This window comes from Mirounga leonina, unplaced genomic scaffold (assembly GCF_011800145.1).
Source record: "Mirounga leonina isolate KUSES-001 unplaced genomic scaffold, KU_Mleo_1.0 Mir_94, whole genome shotgun sequence".
NCBI lineage: Eukaryota > Metazoa > Chordata > Mammalia > Carnivora > Phocidae > Mirounga > Mirounga leonina.
The window spans coordinates 3,659,819-3,677,325 of record NW_023270855.1 but is presented as its reverse complement, the minus strand read 5'-3'; the positions used below and the strand labels follow the sequence as shown (position 1 = coordinate 3,677,325).

The window sequence follows — 17,507 nt, the reverse complement described above, 5'->3', positions numbered from 1 at the left end:
TGACTGTGGCTCGGGCCCGGGCCCGGGCCCCATCCCCCACGTGGCCCGGGGCGCTTGCCCCACCTCATTACCCACCCCCTCCCCCGCTCGCACTGCGTGGCCGAGGGCGCGCGCGCTCCAGAGCCTCCCTCCGCCCGGCGTGGTCGAGGGCGCGCGGGCCCGGGCCGGGGGTGGGGTCGCCGCGGGCTCGGCCCCCTCAGTTCCCGCGCTCGGGCCCTGCCGGGACCCAGGAAGTGGCCCTAGGCCGCGGCCCTCGCTCCGCCTCCTCCCGCCCGCGTTTATCACCTGCTGGCCCGGCGCGCGCGGGCGGGGGAGGAGGGCCGAGGGGGAGCGCGCGGGCGGCCAGGCGCCGGGTCGCCGGAGGTGAAGCGCGGCGAGGATGGCGGCGCGGGCCCGGGGACTGCCGCCGCTGCTGCACGCGCTCTCGGTGCTGCTGGCGCTGGGCCCCATCGCCGCGGCGGCCAAGCTCAACATCCCCAAAGTGCTGCTGCCCTTCACGCGGGCCACGCGCGTGAACTTCACGCTGGAGGCCTCGGAGGGCTGCTACCGCTGGTGAGGCGCGCGGCCCACGCCGGGGGAGGGAGGGCCCTGGGCCCAGGAGGCAGGCCGGCGGGAGCGCGCTGCAGGTGCGCCGGCGCGGGCAGAGCGCGGCCGCGGCTCGCGGGGCTGGTGCGGCGGGGCCTGCGGGCACGCGCGGCTTCCGGGCCGGGGCGGGCGCCGGGGGGAGGGGGGTGCCGGCGGGGCGCCCCCAGCAGGCCCGCGCGCAGCAGGTGCGCCGGCGCGCGCTCTCCGGGCACCCGGGCGGCGGCTAGGCGGTCACGGCCGTCCCGAGCGACTGGCCGCGCCGGACTCGGCGGCGTGCGCGCGGGTTGCCGCCACTGCGCATGGCGCCGCCTGGGCCTCCGCGCCGCTCGGGCTGGAAGGGAGCGGGGCCCGGCCGGCAGCTAACTGTCTGTTCGCGGTTTGTGCGCCAGGAGGGGCCCAAGAGTCGGCCTGACTTGAGGAAGGCGTCGAAGCTGTGGAGGGCCCCGGGGAGGCCCTACCAGGGAAGGGGGTCCTCAGGACTTCCCCTGTGGGGAGAGGAATGCACTGGAGCGCCTGGGCCAGGGATGGGGGTCCACGTGGTCTTACTTCCCCTTCTTGTCCAGGACTCCGGGGAGCGGGTCGTCCAGGCCCTGCAAAGCCCTAGTCTGGAGACGCAGGTTTCTTGATTTTGTCTAGTGATTGGAGACTCATCCCCGGCGCCGGACTGGTATGGGAATTGGGTTTGTGGAGAAGCCTGAAAGGCGTGTGTGGGAAGAATCATATCCGTTCAGCCTCTTTGGGAGGAACATAAACCTTTGATGAAAGGTCTTGCGGGGGGAAACCCTAGGGACCCATTTTACAGATGAAAAATGAAACGCAAGGAATGGTTGGTGATTCACCCCAGGTTGTCCAGGGTGGGGTCAGGCTTGTGCTCAAACCTCAGGCTTTTTTCGACAACTCCCCTCCTGGCTTCCTGGGGAACTCCGGAATTCTACATTCATTGTGGGGGGTGGGATCTTGGAAACCCCAGAAACTAATGAAACTAGAGGCCTCTGCTCCCCCTCTTTCCCCCTAGACAGACCTGGCTAGGTCCCTGGCTGGGCAGGGTGATGTGGTCCAGACCTGTCCAGCAGACCGAGAAGGACCGAGAAGAATGAAGCTTCTACTCTTGTCGGGGGGAGACAGCCCCCGGTGTGACTGAGGCCCCACCCACACCTCACAGCCCCACCTTGCTAGAGATGAAAGGAGGCTCTCTGGGCCCTGGGCATCCAGGAGACACTTCTGCCTCTCCCTTTCTTTTTTTTTTTTTTTAAAGATTTTATTTATTTATTTGACAGAGACACAGCGAGAGAGGGAACACAAGCAGGGGGAGTGGGAGAGGGAGAAGCAGGCCTCCCGCGGAGCAGGGAGCCCGATGCGGGGCTCGATCTCAGGACCCTGGGATCATGACCTGAGCCGAAGGCAGACGCTTAACGACTGAGCCACCCAGGCGCCCCTGCCTCTCCCTTTCTTTACCTGTTTGATGCCTGGGTCAGTGTTGAAGCTTACCAAGGTGTGATCGCTGTTACAGAGAATCATATGTGTGTGTGTGTATGTTTTAAGTCTGTTTGCGTATCAGTGTGCGCATATATGCAAGGATGGTCCCCAGAGCTCAGAGGCACATTCTTCCTCAATAGTACTACCTGTAGCTATTTATTTTCGGAAAGTCAGCCTCCTGAAATAAGGCCATGCTATATCAGCCAATTGTATTTTGGGTTTAGTGCATTATGCACCTGGAGGGTCTTGTTCCTGGCTTGGTATCCGAGGCTGAGCTTCGGGCTTAAGGTTTTCTGTATCCTTGACTAGGGCCTTGTCTTGTGTGGGAAGATGAGCTGTTAGTCCCTGCTTTCAGGAGATACGTGCTTGTTCTCTGGTTGAAGTTGTCTGTTCTTCTTGCTATATGGGCAAGAAAGAGGTTATTAAAAACAACTGGCTTCAAATGGATCCCTTTGGATATATTTGGATGCTACTTCCTTTGAGATTCTATAGCTGTACTTTTTTTTCTTCCTGAAGTAACCTTTTTTTTTTTTTTCCCCAAGTACATTTTCTTTTCTGAGAGACTCTGGTGGTTTTTAATTTACTTGTATAGCTTCTTAGGAGGAAGGGGAAAAAAAAACATTCCTAATCTCTTATGCATCAGAGAAGTGCTAAGTACCTTATAACTTGTTTTGTATCTGATCCATAATTTTTATTGCAAATGTGTGACTGCTTAGCTTAAGTGTCTCCTCAGAGGTGTTTTGTGGTTGTGATGTTCCCCTTAACTTCACAGGAAAATCTTCCATCAATCAAGCATTGAAAATACTTATTTTTAGTAGAGCTGTTCCTATTTGAGTCCTCTGTTGCTTTAGTTTTTGAAGAATCTCCTCTGGAGATTTTAAGAGTTGGCATGCAGACACGCTGTATATCCGTAATTACCTAAACCTGGGAGGAAAATACCCTCTTCATCCAAGAAGTTCATTGTTAAGTCTGAGATGAAAAAAAAAATAAAAAATTAAAACTCTCCTGGACCTTGGGGGAATTTTTGCTCAATCCTTTGAATTTGGGGCCAGGCTCCAAGTTGACTGAAATCACTGCATGGCTCAGCCAGTGGCTCTAAGTTAACTTTTCCTGTTTCTTGATTTTATGGCATCAAATAATGGGACAGTTTTCGGGCCCTAGGAGCCCTAGAGATCATGTAGTGTAAACTGCCCACATTGTCCTCTGAGCCTCAGAGAAGGAAGGGCTCTGTGTGATGTCGCATAAATACAGGTGGCCCCCGACTAACGATGGCTCCACTTAAATTTTTCAACTTTACAATGGTACAAAGTGATAGTCATTCAGTAGGAACGGAACTTGGAGCTTTGAGTGTGGATCTTTGCCCAGACTGGCGACATGCAGTAGGACACCTTCCCGTGACGCTGGGCGGTGGCAGCCGCCGCAGCTCCAGGCCAGCCGTGTGATCACAGGGTCAGCCGCCGATACCCTTAGGACCACCCTGTACTCACTCAGCCTTCTGCTTCTCACTTTCAGCACGGTATCCAGTAAGTTACACGATCCACTCAGCACTTTGTTATCCAACAGATTTGTGTTAGAGGCTTCTGCCCAACTGCACGCTAACGTCACTGTTCCCAGCACGGTTAGTGTAGGCCAGGCTGCCACACTATGATGTTTGGTATGTTTGGTGTATTAAAGGCAATTTCGACTTGCAATATTTTCAACTTCAGATGGGTTTATCAGGGCCTAGCCCCATCATAGGTTGAGGAACATCTGTGGCGAAGTCTCTGAGTTGTGTGGGAGCCCATAGGGACACCCCCATTCCCACCCCATTCAGGGTCTTGCGGCCTCGGTTGTATTTGCTGGACACTGATTGAATCCTTCCAGTTGCATTGCTGGTTATGAGTTAAGTTTCTTATTCTTTCTTACTATTTTGTGTTTTTGAAAGTGTTCCATGAAGTATCTTTCATTAGGTCTTTTTTTTTTTTTTAAGATTTTATTTTTAAGTAATCAACATGAGGCTTAAAGTCACGACCGCGAAATCAAGAGTTGCGTGCTTCACCAACTGAGCTAGCCAGGTGCCCTAAATCTTTTTTTTTTTTTTTTTTAAGGTATCCTTTTATATACAAAATGACATTATATAGAAAATTGGGAAAGTAAAGAAAAAGAGAAATATACTGTAATCCTTCAACTGTAACACAGCCAGTCACCACTTGGGCTTCCTTCTAGTCACTAATTTTCCCCCTTGGAGCTCGTACCTGGTGTTTGGGCCACTCGGTACCCTCCTCTGTCAACCACCAGCTCACATTAAGACTCAAATATTTTTCTCCGGTGCTTCATTATCTTCCTAAGCTTTAGGTGTCTGAGCACCATTCTGCTTGGTAGCTGTTCCATCATCTGCTCATGCTTTTCCCTGTGGTTGAAGTCCCAGGGTGTTCTGGTTTCCCCAGTGGGCTGCCCTGTCTTGGAGAAAGTGAGTGTCTTAGGTTGGTACAGCCTGAGGTGAGGATTTGGTTGTGGGTGCTTTATTTGAGAGGGTGCTCTCCTGGGAGGCAGGATAGGGAAGAGAAAGGAGATGAGCAAGGATGGGGTCCCAGAGAAAGTCAGTGTGACCCTTGGGACCCTGTGGAGTTGAATTCCACTTCAGGTCCACCTCCTTGAGGTAAGGGGGAGAGCAAGCTTTTGAGCTTTTCTGTCACCCGTGATCAGCCAGCCATTGGCTGCTGCCGGGGAAAGGGGGTGTTGTGCAACCTCCCTGGCCTCCGGGTGAGGCAGGCTTCTTGGCCGGGGGTGTCTGACTGGACAAGGTTCTATTCGTACACCATGAGCTGCCGCGCTGCCCCCTGCTGAGGGGAGGCGCATCAGCCTGGTAAAGGGCATCCCATGGCCCCCACTAAACTGCTGTGCCCAGAATTCTCCCCCTTTCCTGTTCCGGAAAGTCTCCCCCGGGGCACTCTGGAGCTGCCTGGTGTGTCTGCCAGGCTTGGTCCTGAAGCAGGGTGCCCTTCTCAGCCACGGGTATGAGGATTCTTGGGGAGGCAAATGGGAGCCCTTCCGGCTGCATGGGTCCCCACACAGTGGAACTTGTCCTTGGTGTGTGTTGTGTCCCACACACCTCCACTCCCCCTTGGGAATCTGTGGGCATGAAAGAGCCAACAGTCCCTCTGTCCTTGCTGACCTGTAGTGGTGCGAGTTCCAAGGCCAGCAGCACCTCCGGGGGCCTCTCTGCCCGCCCCCCCGCGGAAGGAAGCAGCCGGTCCCATTGCAGCCTGGGGAAAGTGGGAGAGAAAGGGTGAGGGAGAGGGTTTCCTCTGGCTCTTCCGAAACCCACTCTACGCACTGCGCTGAGCTGGAAAGTCATCCAGCCCAGCTGCCTTCTGCTGAGCTCCCACTCAGCCTGCAGGACGGAGGCTGGTCACATGTGGGTAGCTGGACAGGTGAGGAGGCAGGAGAACCCAGGGGAAACTGGAGAATTAGGCACTAACATTAAAATAAAAAATTTACAGTGTGAAAGCTTAACCCAAAAAGTGGGTTTCATTCGGCCAGAGGCCCACTAGTGCTCGCTGTGAAGAACCATCCTGCCCAAACACCCGTGGCGGGGGTGGGGGTGGGGGCAAGCACTGATCAGCAATACAGATTTCACCCACGAGGGCTGGGGGTCCACTTACCAGATGATGAATATTTGTGACTTAGAACTGATCCAGGCATGTTCCTGGTCCTGGGTCATGGGATAGTGAAGAAGATGGCGGCCTGCTTCCCAGGAGCCTGGAGCTGGTTGGGAGAGTTAAATAACCGACTAAGATGAAAGGAATGGCTACATTTCGTGTGGCGGTAAGTGTGTGAAGGACATAAAACAGCATGTCCTCCCTGAAGCTGACCTGGGACCTAAGCGGGTACAGCGGAGGGAGCAGCAAGTGCAAAGGCCCTGAGGAGGGGCCACACTGGCTCGCAGAGCACAGAGAAGGCATGTCTGGTGAGGGGAAGTGTGAGGTTAGAGAGCTTGGCAGGGGCCAGCCATATGGAACCCTGTGGGCTGTGGTTAGGAGACAGGGAGGGGCTTGCCAGGGTCAGGACTTGGGCCGTGGTAGCCTGGGACCAGTTGGTTCTCAGGGACTTGCTCTCTGCTCTGCATCCGCCTCAAGGGCTACCCGTAGTTCTGGTTCCTGCAGGGCTGGTGGGGACTTGCTCAATTCTCTTCAACGAGCCGTGGAGGGCGGTGCCAGGAAGTGTGTGTTGACTTGAGTTGACCTGGTACTGGGTTGTTTTCTTCTTGCTTCCTTTGCGGTCTGCTCTGCCAGCCCCTCTGGGTGGCTTCCTCCCTGCAGGCCCTGCCTCTGCCGCAGAGGGGCTAGAGCCTGCAGGTAGATGGTGGGGGGCTGTGCTTTCCTCTGCCCCCACCCACCGCTGCTCTTAGTACATCTCTCACTTCTCCTTTCTGGACTCTTGCTTTCTGGTCTGACCCTCCCACATCCTTGGGTTCCCCTGCCCAGCTCCCGTGCCTGTGTTCTGAGGAGTGGGGAATGGCTCCCCCCACGGCAGCTGGACGCCAACGCGCCCAACACATGGTGTGTGAGCGGGCCCCGTGTCACATTGGGAATGGGAAAGATTTACCCTTTCAAAATCCACTGTCGGTCCTTTAGAGTTCCTCAAAATAAAAGTTTATTTCTGGTGCCAATATGCTATTTACCTTTTTGTTGTTTTTTTTTAATTGTGGTAAGATACACATATTGTAAAATTTAGCATCTTAATCATCTGTAGGTACACAGTTCGGTAGCATTAAGCAAATTCTCCGTTGTGCCACCATCACCACCCTCTAACTCCAGGACTTGTCCGTAATCCTCAACTGAGACTCTGTTCCCATCAGACAGGAACTCTCCCTCTGCCTCCCCGCCGCAGCCCCTGGAAACCACCATTCTCTTTCCTGAACACCTTTGAATATTTGCCTGTCTCTTGAGAGCAGGCAGATGGGCCCAGAACCTTTGCAGGCAACCGTGTCCTCCTCCCCCCAGAGTCTAGCAACATTGTTTTGATTCATGTTTGTTTTTATGGTTACCTGAGATGTATGGCAAATAATACGGGCTGTCCATTTACGCTAGTGATATAAGGTTTCCTTTTAAAGTACTTTTTCTTTAAAGAAGGATCCATTTAAAAGAAAAAATAAGAAAAGGATACAAGGCTTACCTGGCTGTGACTGGACCGGGAGGGCAGCATACAGAAGGGGGCCTGGAGGTGGGGACAGGTGGGCAGACGAGCAGGTGTCCTGCCGGCTCCCCCACGGGCCAGAGATGCACATCCAGAGGCTTCACATATTGCAGAGGGGTATGTGACAGTGGGAACCAAAATAGCAGAATCAGTTGTTGTGTTTTTTGTTTTTTGGGTTTTTTTGCCCATCCCTTTGTATTATTTCCCCACTTAATCCTAAAAACAAAACAAAACCCTTTTTGGTAAGAATGACTACTCACTGCACAAATGGGGAGCCAGGGGTCAGGAGCCGGTGATTGGAAGAGCCACATTCAAAACCAGGGCGCTGACCCCAGAGCCGGCTTGATTCTGGGGTACACGCAGAAACATGCCAGCGCTTCTCAGCCAGTGGTTGGTTTCATAAAACCCATGACACTTTTCAAAAGCATTATGAAAGATATAGGTGGGGTAGTGATTCAGGAGAGGGTTGAGGCCATGTTCTGCCAAAATCTGGGAGCCCACGCCCTCCCCATGGGCAGCCCCAGGTAGGCGCCCGAGGCCTTTGGCCCTGTTTTGAATAGTTGTGCCTTCAGCCCAAGGGAGTAGGGCAGTGTCCGGACCAGGGGTCTAGGACCAGGCTGGACTGAACCGTTTTTCTAGGAATGTGACCTTGGGCTGGTGACTTACTATCCGTGTGGAGGTCTCCTCAGGTATCAGATAGTTTTTTGTTTTATTTTATTTTTAAGTAGGCTCCACACCCAATGTGGAGCCCAACACGGGGCCCTGAGAATTCATGACCCCGAGATCAAGACTTGAGCTGAGATCAAGAGTTGGACGTTCAACTGACTGAGCCACCACCCAGGTGCCCCCAAATGGGGGTTTTAATAGGATATTCGGAGCACATGAAACATTTGGGGTGCATTTTGCTCTGTGCCTGACAGAATAAGCACCTAATAAATACAAGGGGTTTTTTGTCTGTTTTTTGCTTTTAAAAAAAAAATACCAGTAGTCTGAATGAAATCAAGCAGTAAGCCTTAAAGAATTCAGTCAGGGGTGTTTCTTTTGTCTAGACTCTTCTGACTATATGCAACAGGAAACTCAAGCCAAAATAGTTTAAATAAAACAAAGGAATGTTGCGTTGGCTTCCGGAACTGGAAGCCCCGGTGGAATTTGTTTCCCGCTTCTGTCCTGCAGGGGTTTACACGATTGTCAACAGGACCTGGGTTCTCGGTCCTCGTGTCTTGGCTTTGGCCAGGTGCTCTCCTGGGGTAGCAAGGTCACAGGTCCAGCCATACAGCCCCCAGAGTCAAGTCTAGTGGGGCACAGGCTATACACAGCAGCCATTCTGGCTGACTCACCTGGGCACATGCCTGCGTCTGAACCCCTCTCCTGCCAGGTGAGCACAGAGCCGATTGGCCAGACCGCAGCCACCTGCCTCTTAGTGTGCGGAGGAGTGTGAGCACTCTGGAGCCTTATGGTCTGCGAGCGGAGGAGAGGCAGTGCCCACGGAAAAGCTGGGTGCCATTACTGAAAGAGGCGGATGGAGGCTGGGCAGCCAAAATCCAGCACAGGTCCCCCTACGGGAATGACATCCTCCTTGCCTCCCGTTCCATTTAGGACATTTGGTGAAATTAAGCTTATAATTAAAAACCTTCTCCTAAAGAAAATTCCAAGCCCAGATGGCCTGTCTGTAAATCCTATGAAAAATTTAAGGAAGGAGTAGTACAAGTTTTTTTTATAAACTCTTTCAGGAAAGAGACAAGGAGTGGTTATTTCCTAGGTCATTTTTATGAGGCCTGCATTCCACTGATTGCAAACCAGACAAAAACATTATAAGAAAAAGAAATTCCACAGGGAAAAGCACAAAATTCTTTCACAAAATAATAAACCCAGAAAAATATTAAAAAGGGTGATGAGTCATCATGACCCACTGGGGTAAATCCCAGGAATGCAAGGTTGGTTTAACATTAACAAGCAGTGTAATTCACCACATCCATAGAATTCAAAGAAAAGCCATATGATTAATTGTCTCCATAGGTGCAGAGCATTCAGTGCCCATTCATGATAAAAATCTGTAGCACCTAGGAATAGAAGAGAATCTATAACCTGATAAAGGGCATCTACAGGAACATGTACCAGAGTCTTGTGCTAGGGGCAGTGGAGGCAAGAAATGAACAAGCCACAGGCTCTGTCCTCACACTGTCTCTGAGGGAAGTTGGACAAGGAAGAGGGTCATTGCTGAGCCATTGCCTTGAGCCATTTGGGCTTGCTGATCCTTTTGCCTTGAATGCTCTTCTCCCAGATATTCGAAGAGCCAACATCTGCCTCTCCTTCAGAGACATCTGAGGCTGTGTTCGTATGTCACCCCCTCTGTTAGGCTTCCTTTGACCATCCTGCCTTTCCCATCCCTGCTTTATGTCTGTCCATAGCCCTATTGTGTAAGATCCTATATTCACTTACTCGTTTTGTTTGTTCTTGTTTCCCACTGAGATGTAAGCTCCACGAAGGTGGGAATTAATGCATAATTTGTACTTTGGTGTATCCCCGGTGCTTAGACCAGTACCTGGAATATGGCATATGACCCAGTAAATATGGATTCGATGAATGAATGAATGAATGAATGAATGACCCCAAGGAGGACCACTGGGGCTGTGGGGGCTGAGAGGAGATGGGGGAGGAGGCTTGGGGAGGGGTCCCTGGAAGAGTTGCCATTTACGGTGAGCCGTGAAGGCCGTGCAGTGGGAGAGCTTGGAGAAGGGTATGTGAAGTGGCCAGAACAACAGCAGGAAAGGGATGGAGGTGCCAGAGCTGGGAGCAAGGGCGGGGGGGAAGGGGCGGGGGGGAGGGGCGGGCTTCCGAGCAGAGGTTAGACTCCAAGTCCAGTGGCTTGGGATCTTGCCAGTGTTGCGGCCTTGGGTCAGCAGCCCTGTCTTGGGCCTGAATCTTTGCTTGTGGTTCTGAGGATATCTGCTGTTGGGGTTGGGGACGGGGACCCATGATGAAGCTGCCATGGGTGCCCTGACAACAGGGACTAGGATCAGGCTTCACTCAGGGAAGGGGATGGACAGGGTGAGGCATAAATGATCACGATATAGAAGGACCTGCATTGTCTGCCTGCCTGCCTGTCTGCCTTCATTTATTTTTAAGATTTCATTTTTAAGTAATCTCTACACCCAACACGGGGCTCAAACTCACAACTCCGAGATCAAGAGCCGCACACTCCACCAACTGAGCCAACCAGGTGCCCCTGTCTAACTTTCTTTAAAAAGCAAAGTTCTTGTGGTCCGAATCGCACCAAAGACCCCTCATTTGGGAACCTCCTTCTATTTCCTGAACTTGGGAGCTTACTATGTACAAGGCCCATGATGAGAGCTTTATATTTTCTGTCCCATCTAATCCACCCCAATCCTTTGTGCCAGGAATGATTTTTATTCCACTGTGTGGATGAAGAAACAGAGGCCCAGAGAGGTTAAATCGTTTGCTTAAGGTCACACAGCAGGTGAGTGGCAGCACACACTATCTTGGGACTTCCCCTTGCAGCAAGCAGACACCATCACTAAGTGCTGCTTACCAGACTGCACCAGGGGCCCGAGGAAGCCCTTGGAACCCGTCCTGTGGGTGGGGGTGAGTGCTGGTATGTGGGAGGGTGGGCAGACCTGCTGACGGCTAGCTGAGATGTACAGAGGAGCCACGTATGTGCAAGTTGCCACACCACGAATTCTTTCTGCAGAGTGGCAGTTAATTTAAACTGGGGGGGTGGGGGCAGAGGAAGGCTCTTTGGCAGAAAAGCTGTACGAGCCAGGACCTGTTTCTTTGGTGGAACACAATGCTTGTATGCAAATGAATTGGGCTCTGGTAGCAGGGACCTGACTTCCGTGGGTGCAGGTGACACTGGGCATCTCAGCTGTCAGGCCAACATGCGGACCTGCCTCCCAGGCATAGTTAGTACTCGTCTGTCTCCGAGCCCTGTCCCCTCCTTCCCCCCTCCCCCAATCCCGCCCCGGTCCTTCCTGAGGATCCCATGCGCCGTTGCCCGCTTTGTGTCACGCGGTGCACGGTTCACCCTTTCCTCTGTCCCTTTCAGGGGACCGACCCAACCAGAGAGGGGACTTCCCTGGTGTTCAGAGCTGCTGACACTGCTGTGTATGGCTATGCTGTCCTTGTGTTTCTGGAAACCTTGGAAAATGGCAGTGGATACAGTAGCACCAGAGAGAAGGTGTGGCCGGGGGGTGAGGCTCCGTCCCTCACTCTCCCTGCACCCACAGCCCCCCCACTGCCGAACTGCAGACGCTGCCTGCCACTGTCAGGTGTGGGCCTTTTTTTATGTAGGGCCTATATTGGAATTTACTATTTCCTACAAAATGGCTCACTTTTTTGGATATTGACGTTGTCATCAGTATTAACATTTATGAGTGCACAAGTTTGCTGTGTTTGTTTTTCCTACAACACTTTAAAATGAAAGAATAATAATAATAATCGAAATACATAAAGAGCCCATTAAAAATAGTTCATCTGTGTATCCTGTCTGGTGTTGTGTGTGTCATACCCTGGGGAACACATCACGTAGTGGGAGAAATACCTGACCTGTTGCTGTGATCCCTGGCCCTGCCACTTACAGCTGTGTGGCTTTGGGGAAATTGCCAGACCTCTCTGAGCCTCAGTTTCATTTTCCCAGATAGACCTGCTGGAGGGTAAGTAATCTGATGGTTAGAAGTATTCAGCTCTAGGTTTAACACATGGTGGACAATTCCCTTTGTTATCTTCTACCCTCTCTCTGTATTAGTAAGGATTCTCTAGAGAAACAGGACCGATAGCATATAATTTTATTATATATAAAGAAATTTAGTATAAGGAATTGGCCCATGTGATTATGGAGGCTCAGAAGCCCCAAGATCTGCAGGGTGAGTTGGCAAGCTAGAGAGCCTGGAGAGCCATCCAAAAGGCTGGCAGGCTGCAGACCCAGGAAAAACTGGTGTTTCAGTTTGAGTCTGAAGGCAGGAATAAGCCAGTGTCCCAATTCAAAGGCGGTCAGGCAAGAGAAATTCTTTCTTACTTGGAGGAGGGTCAGCCTTTTTGGTCTATTCAGGCCTTCAACTGATTTGGTGAGGCCCACCGACATTAGGACAATCTGCTTTACTCAGTCTACAGGTTTAAATGTGAATCTCATCCAAAAATACCCTTGTAGAAACACCCAGAATAATGTTTGCCCAAGTAACCTCTTGGCCCAGTCAAGCTGACACATAAGATTAATTATCATACTCCCCCAGCACACATATATATTTATTTTATTTTATTTTTTTAAAGATTTTATTTATTTGAGAGAGAGAGACAGAGAACAAGCAGGGGAAGGGAGAGGGAGAAGCACACTCCTCACTAAGCAGGGAGCCCAACGCAGGGCTCGATCCCAGGATCCCAGGATTATGACCTGAGCTGAAGGCACATGCTTAACCAATTGAGCCACCCAGGTGCCCCCATATATATATATTTTTAAAGTTTTATTTACTTAAGTAATCTCTACACCCAACATGGGGCTCAAACTCACGACCCCGAGATCAAGTCACATGCTCTTCCAACTGACCAGCCAAGTGCCCATACTTTTTATTTTAATCAAAAAATGGTCCCCGGAGGTCTCAGCACTAGCCAGATATGAGGTGCTCCTGCCCATCATCCCTCTCTTATCTCCTCTGGTGCTCCCTGTCTCTGTCTGCCTGGCTCAATGTGATTAACAACTATGTCTCAAGAATTACCTGTCCTCCCTCTCTGTAGAAGGTGATTCATCTCTTGCCAGATCCTGGAAGCAGAAACATTCCAGAATTGCCTATATGTGGCCAGCCCTTCCATGCCCAGCCCCGGAAGGAGCCAGCCTGACTCTCCAGGAGCATGTATCTGTAGGGTGTTCTGAGCCCACCTGGAGAGCTGTGGGATGCAGAGGCCACACTTCTGTGTAGCCGGGAGGGGACTTGAATAGCAGAAAACACGAAATTTGGCCTTGGATCACGTATGTCCTGGCCCCGGCCCTCGGCATGGCCTATAACCAGTCCCCTCTTCTCTCTGAGCCTTAGTTTACTTTTCTGAACAATGAGGGCACAGCAGTAGTTCTTTAAGTTATGTCCACTGTTAGGGGGAAATGTTTGCATTTAGAAGTTGAAATAGTACAGAAGAGAACAAAGAATAATGAATACCCGTACTCCTACCATCAGAATTAGCCATTGTCAACAATTTCTGTCCTTGTTTCTAGTCTGTTACTGCCACCCGGTGTTTTCACCCCCCACCGGTGGCAGTCTCTAGTTGGAGTTGGGAGTCCCGAGGGTACCTGCCCGACAGGTTCCCCGGCAAACACTTTCGAATGTGCTTTTTCATTCGTAATTGCATTCCAACCTCGCCATGACAGGGGCACATAATCGCTGGATTCTGTGGTTCTTTTGTGCCTCTTAAAAGTACGGCCAAAGTAGGCAGGCCTCAGGATGTGCCAGAAAGATCAGATAACTGAAAAGAGAGAGCCCTTCTGTTGGTAACAGAAACACCACCGGAGGCTGTTGTAAACTGTCGGGGCCTGGCATGAGCCCTTCCAGCTTCAGATGTGGCATACTGGAGCCCAGAGAGAATTCGGGGGAGACATCAGTGGGAGGGGGATGTGGTACGGTCTGCCCAAATCCTGAGTGCCCGCCACACCTGCTGACGTTTCTCGGCACTTTAGCATTTCTCGTGAGGTGCTTTCTGGCCCCCTCAGCTGCCCGGTGAGGAGGGAGTGTGGCTCCCATTGCCCCAACTTAGCCGAGGTGAGCAGGTGCAGGGACTGGAGGCTGCCTCCCCTGCATGGGATCCCACTGTCTTCGGGCTGGGCGCCGGGGACAGCCTGCTCACCACAGGCCCCAGGATGCAGTGGGTGCCCCCTTCCAGGCAGCTGCTTTGTCTTATCTGGAGGCTGCACCTAGCGCCCTTGTATCAGCCCTAAGTGTGAAGAGGGAGAGAACTTTCTCAAGAGGTGCTAAGAGCTCCCAGCGCCCACCAGCTCCCAGGCCGGTGTTTGGCAGGAATTAGAAGATATCCCCAGGACAAGTGGTGAGTTGGGAGCAGTGTTTGCCTGCCTGGCTGTCCATCTGCAGACCAGTCCTCTGCCTTCACCACTCTCCTCATGTGGTGATGAGTGCCCGCGGGGCAGCTGGGCCATGTGTCGAGGTGATGGCATCTGGGATATGTTGGGTTACATCCTTAGTTAAATTAATTCACCTATTACTTTATTTTTTTAATTTTTATTTTTTAAATTTATTTATTAGAGAGCGAGCACAAGCGGTGGGGAGGGGCAGAGGGAGAAGCAGATTCCCCGCTGAGTAGGGAACCCGACGCCCAATGTGGGGCTCGATCCCAGGACCCCGGGATCATGACCTGAGCCAAAGGCAGATGCTTAGCCAACGGAGCCACCCAGGCGCCCCTCACCTATTACTTTAATATGGCTTTTTAATAGGAACTTAAAAAAATAGGGATGAATTGGTGGAGTACAGGATTTTTAGGGCAGCGAAGCTGTTCAGTGTGAGGTTATAGATGGTGGATACATGTCCTCATACGCAGACTGTACAACCCTGAGAATGAACCCCCACGTAAACTGGAGGCTCTGGGCGGTAGTGATGTGTCAGTGTGGGTTCTCCAGTTGTCACAAATGTGCCCTCCCGTGAGGCATGTTGACAACAGGGAAGGCAGTGTGTGTGTTTGGGGGGTGGATAGAGAGTATGGGAACTCTCCGTACACTTAGCGCTCAATTTTGCACGAAGCTAAAACTGCTCTTAACAAGTCTATTAAATTCATTTCACCTGTTCCTTTTGTTAACAAGGCAATTAAAAACCGCTAAATGTGATCTGCCATATTTCTCTTGGACAGGGCTGCTTTAAGGCCCATACCTGGACTTAACCTGGCCTGGAGTGAGAGGTGTGGTGTCTCCAGCCAGGTCCTGAGCCTGGCGGGGCCTCTCAGTGGTGTGGGGGGATGCGGGAGAGGGACTCTCCGGCCTCTCCGGCTTAACCTGGGCTAACTCTGTTCTTCTCTCAGATTAACTCATTGCTGTGAGGCAACGGGAGGAGAGGTGGCTGCCCCTATTTCACTCTTGAGGAGGCTGAGATTCAGAGACTGGGGAGGCATTTTCAGCCAAGACTGGGAGCCCTGATGTCTGGCCACCAGGGGCCATTGAACAAGACATAGACCACGTTGTTTCTCAAACAGAGAAGTGGGCAATAGATTTTTTAGAGCAGTTTTAGCTTCACAGAAATTGAGCCAAAATTACAGAGATTTCCCATATCGTGTCCCCTGCCACATTCCCCACTGTCAACATTTGTTGCAATCAGTGAACCAAATCCATACATCATTGTCACCCAAAGTCTATAGCTTACATCATGGCTCATACTTGGTGTCATACATTCTGTGGGTTTGGACAAACATAACGACTTGCGTCACCATCATAATATCATACAGAATAGTTTCATGCCCTAAAAATCCTCTGTGCTTTCCCTGTTTATCCATTCCCCCTTGTCATTTTTTTTAAAATTTTAAATTGTGGAATAATTTTAGATTTACAGAAAAGGTGCAAAGATAATACAGAGATTTCCTTATACCCTTTACCCATCTTCCCCTAAAGTTCATGTGTTACACAACCAGGAACGTTGGTCAAAATGAAGAAATTAACACTGGTGAATAGTCACCAACATCTAGACTTCATGGCAGTTTTCCCATGGGGGTTCTTTTTCTGCTCCTGGATCCTGCGCAGGATCCCACATTGCCTTTCTTTGTCCTGTCTCCTTAGTCTCTTATGCTCTGTGTGAGTTTTCTAATTTTCTTGTTTCCACACTCAGTTCTGTGTGTGTATACATGTGTGTGTGTGGTTTAACAGGCTTTGAAAACTATCTTAGAGGGGCACCTGTGTGGCTCAGTCAGTTAAGCGACTGCCTTCCGCTCAGGTCATGATCCCAGGGTCCCGGGATCGAGTTCTGCATCGGGCTCCTGGCTCAGTGGGGAGCCTGCTTCTCCATCTGCCCATCCCCCCCGCCACCACTCGTGCTCTCTCTTTCATGCTTTATCAAGTAAATAAAATCTTAAAAAAAAAGAAAAGGAAAAGAGAAAACTATCTTAGAGTCACAGAGCCGCTAGCAGCTAAACGGAGTACGTTTCCAGCATGCTGCGAGGCTCATTGCCGCGGGCATCTCCTCTCACCTCCTTACCTGGGTGTGTGTTCCTGCCCACTTTGTCGTCCTTCTTTCATCGCTGGCAGGCTCTTTTCTCAGAGGAAGTCCCTCCGTGGGGAGACCGCAGTGCATTTCCTCAGGGGCTTGGGGTTCCTTCCTTGACAGTGGGTGAGCTTTGTGTTCTGAGTCCTTTCAGTGGAGGTGTTGATCCGTGTTCGGGCGCGCTGCCGGCTGCTCAGCATGGGTCTGTGATGTGTGTGCCACGCCGGCCCCGGGCGGGGGCACTCGGTGACAAGCCAGAAGACGACTTGGAGATGTCTTTTTGGCTGTTTCACACCATTGCTTTTTGCACCAGGCTTTTTTTTTTTTAATTTTTTTTACAAGTTTCTTTCTGAATACCCCAGATCGATGGTGTTCCAGTGAGTTTAAGCGAAGGTCTGGGAAGGAAGCAAAGATGGGTAGTGCCTGTTGTCTTCAGGGCACTGTGCTGAGCGCAGCCCCTAGGAATGAGTGTTGGACACTCTGCACAGGGGACACCCCTTCTCTGGGTCCTGGATTACACTGTAAGTGCCCTGAGGGCAACACCTGTTTTTCTGCTCTGTAGAGTGTGCAGCGGATTAGGTTGTGCACCTGCTTAAGATCCCCCAGTGGCTTGTCATTGTTCTCAGAATAATCTAAGCTCTTTGCTTGTGGCCTCCAGTGCCTCCCTGACCTCAGCTCCTGCCATCTCCTTGACCTCAAGCCCTGCCTCCTCCTCTAAGGACTTGTTTTTCCAGTTTTGCTGAGCTATAATTAACATAAAACATAGTATTAGTTTAAGGTGTACAACATAATGAGTTGATACATGTGTATATTGCAAAATGATCACAGTAAGTCTAGTTACCATCCATCACTATACATAGTTACAGTTCTTATGTTGACAGCTTTTAAGATCTATTTCCTTAGCCAAGTTCAAATATGCAGTACAGTACTGTTAACTATAGTAACCATGCTGTACCTTACATCACCAGAATTTATTTAGTTTATAACCAGAAGTTTGTACCTTTTGATCCCCTTCGCCCATTTCCTCCGTCTCCCACCTCTGGCAGCCACCAGTCTCTTCTCTATTTCTATGAGTTT

At 51.2% G+C, this 17,507-nt stretch overlaps 1 protein-coding gene across 1 annotated transcript in view; it reads left to right on the top strand.

The window, feature by feature from the left end:
- Positions 1–313: 313 nt before the first annotated feature.
- Positions 314–17,507, top strand: part of NUP210 (nucleoporin 210) — a 103,420-nt gene continuing 86,226 nt past the window's right edge. The window contains exon 1 of the mRNA XM_034996459.1: positions 314–552. Coding sequence (XP_034852350.1) covers positions 380–552 — 173 coding nt within the window. The 5' untranslated portion in view covers positions 314–379. The remainder of the gene's footprint in view (positions 553–17,507) is intronic.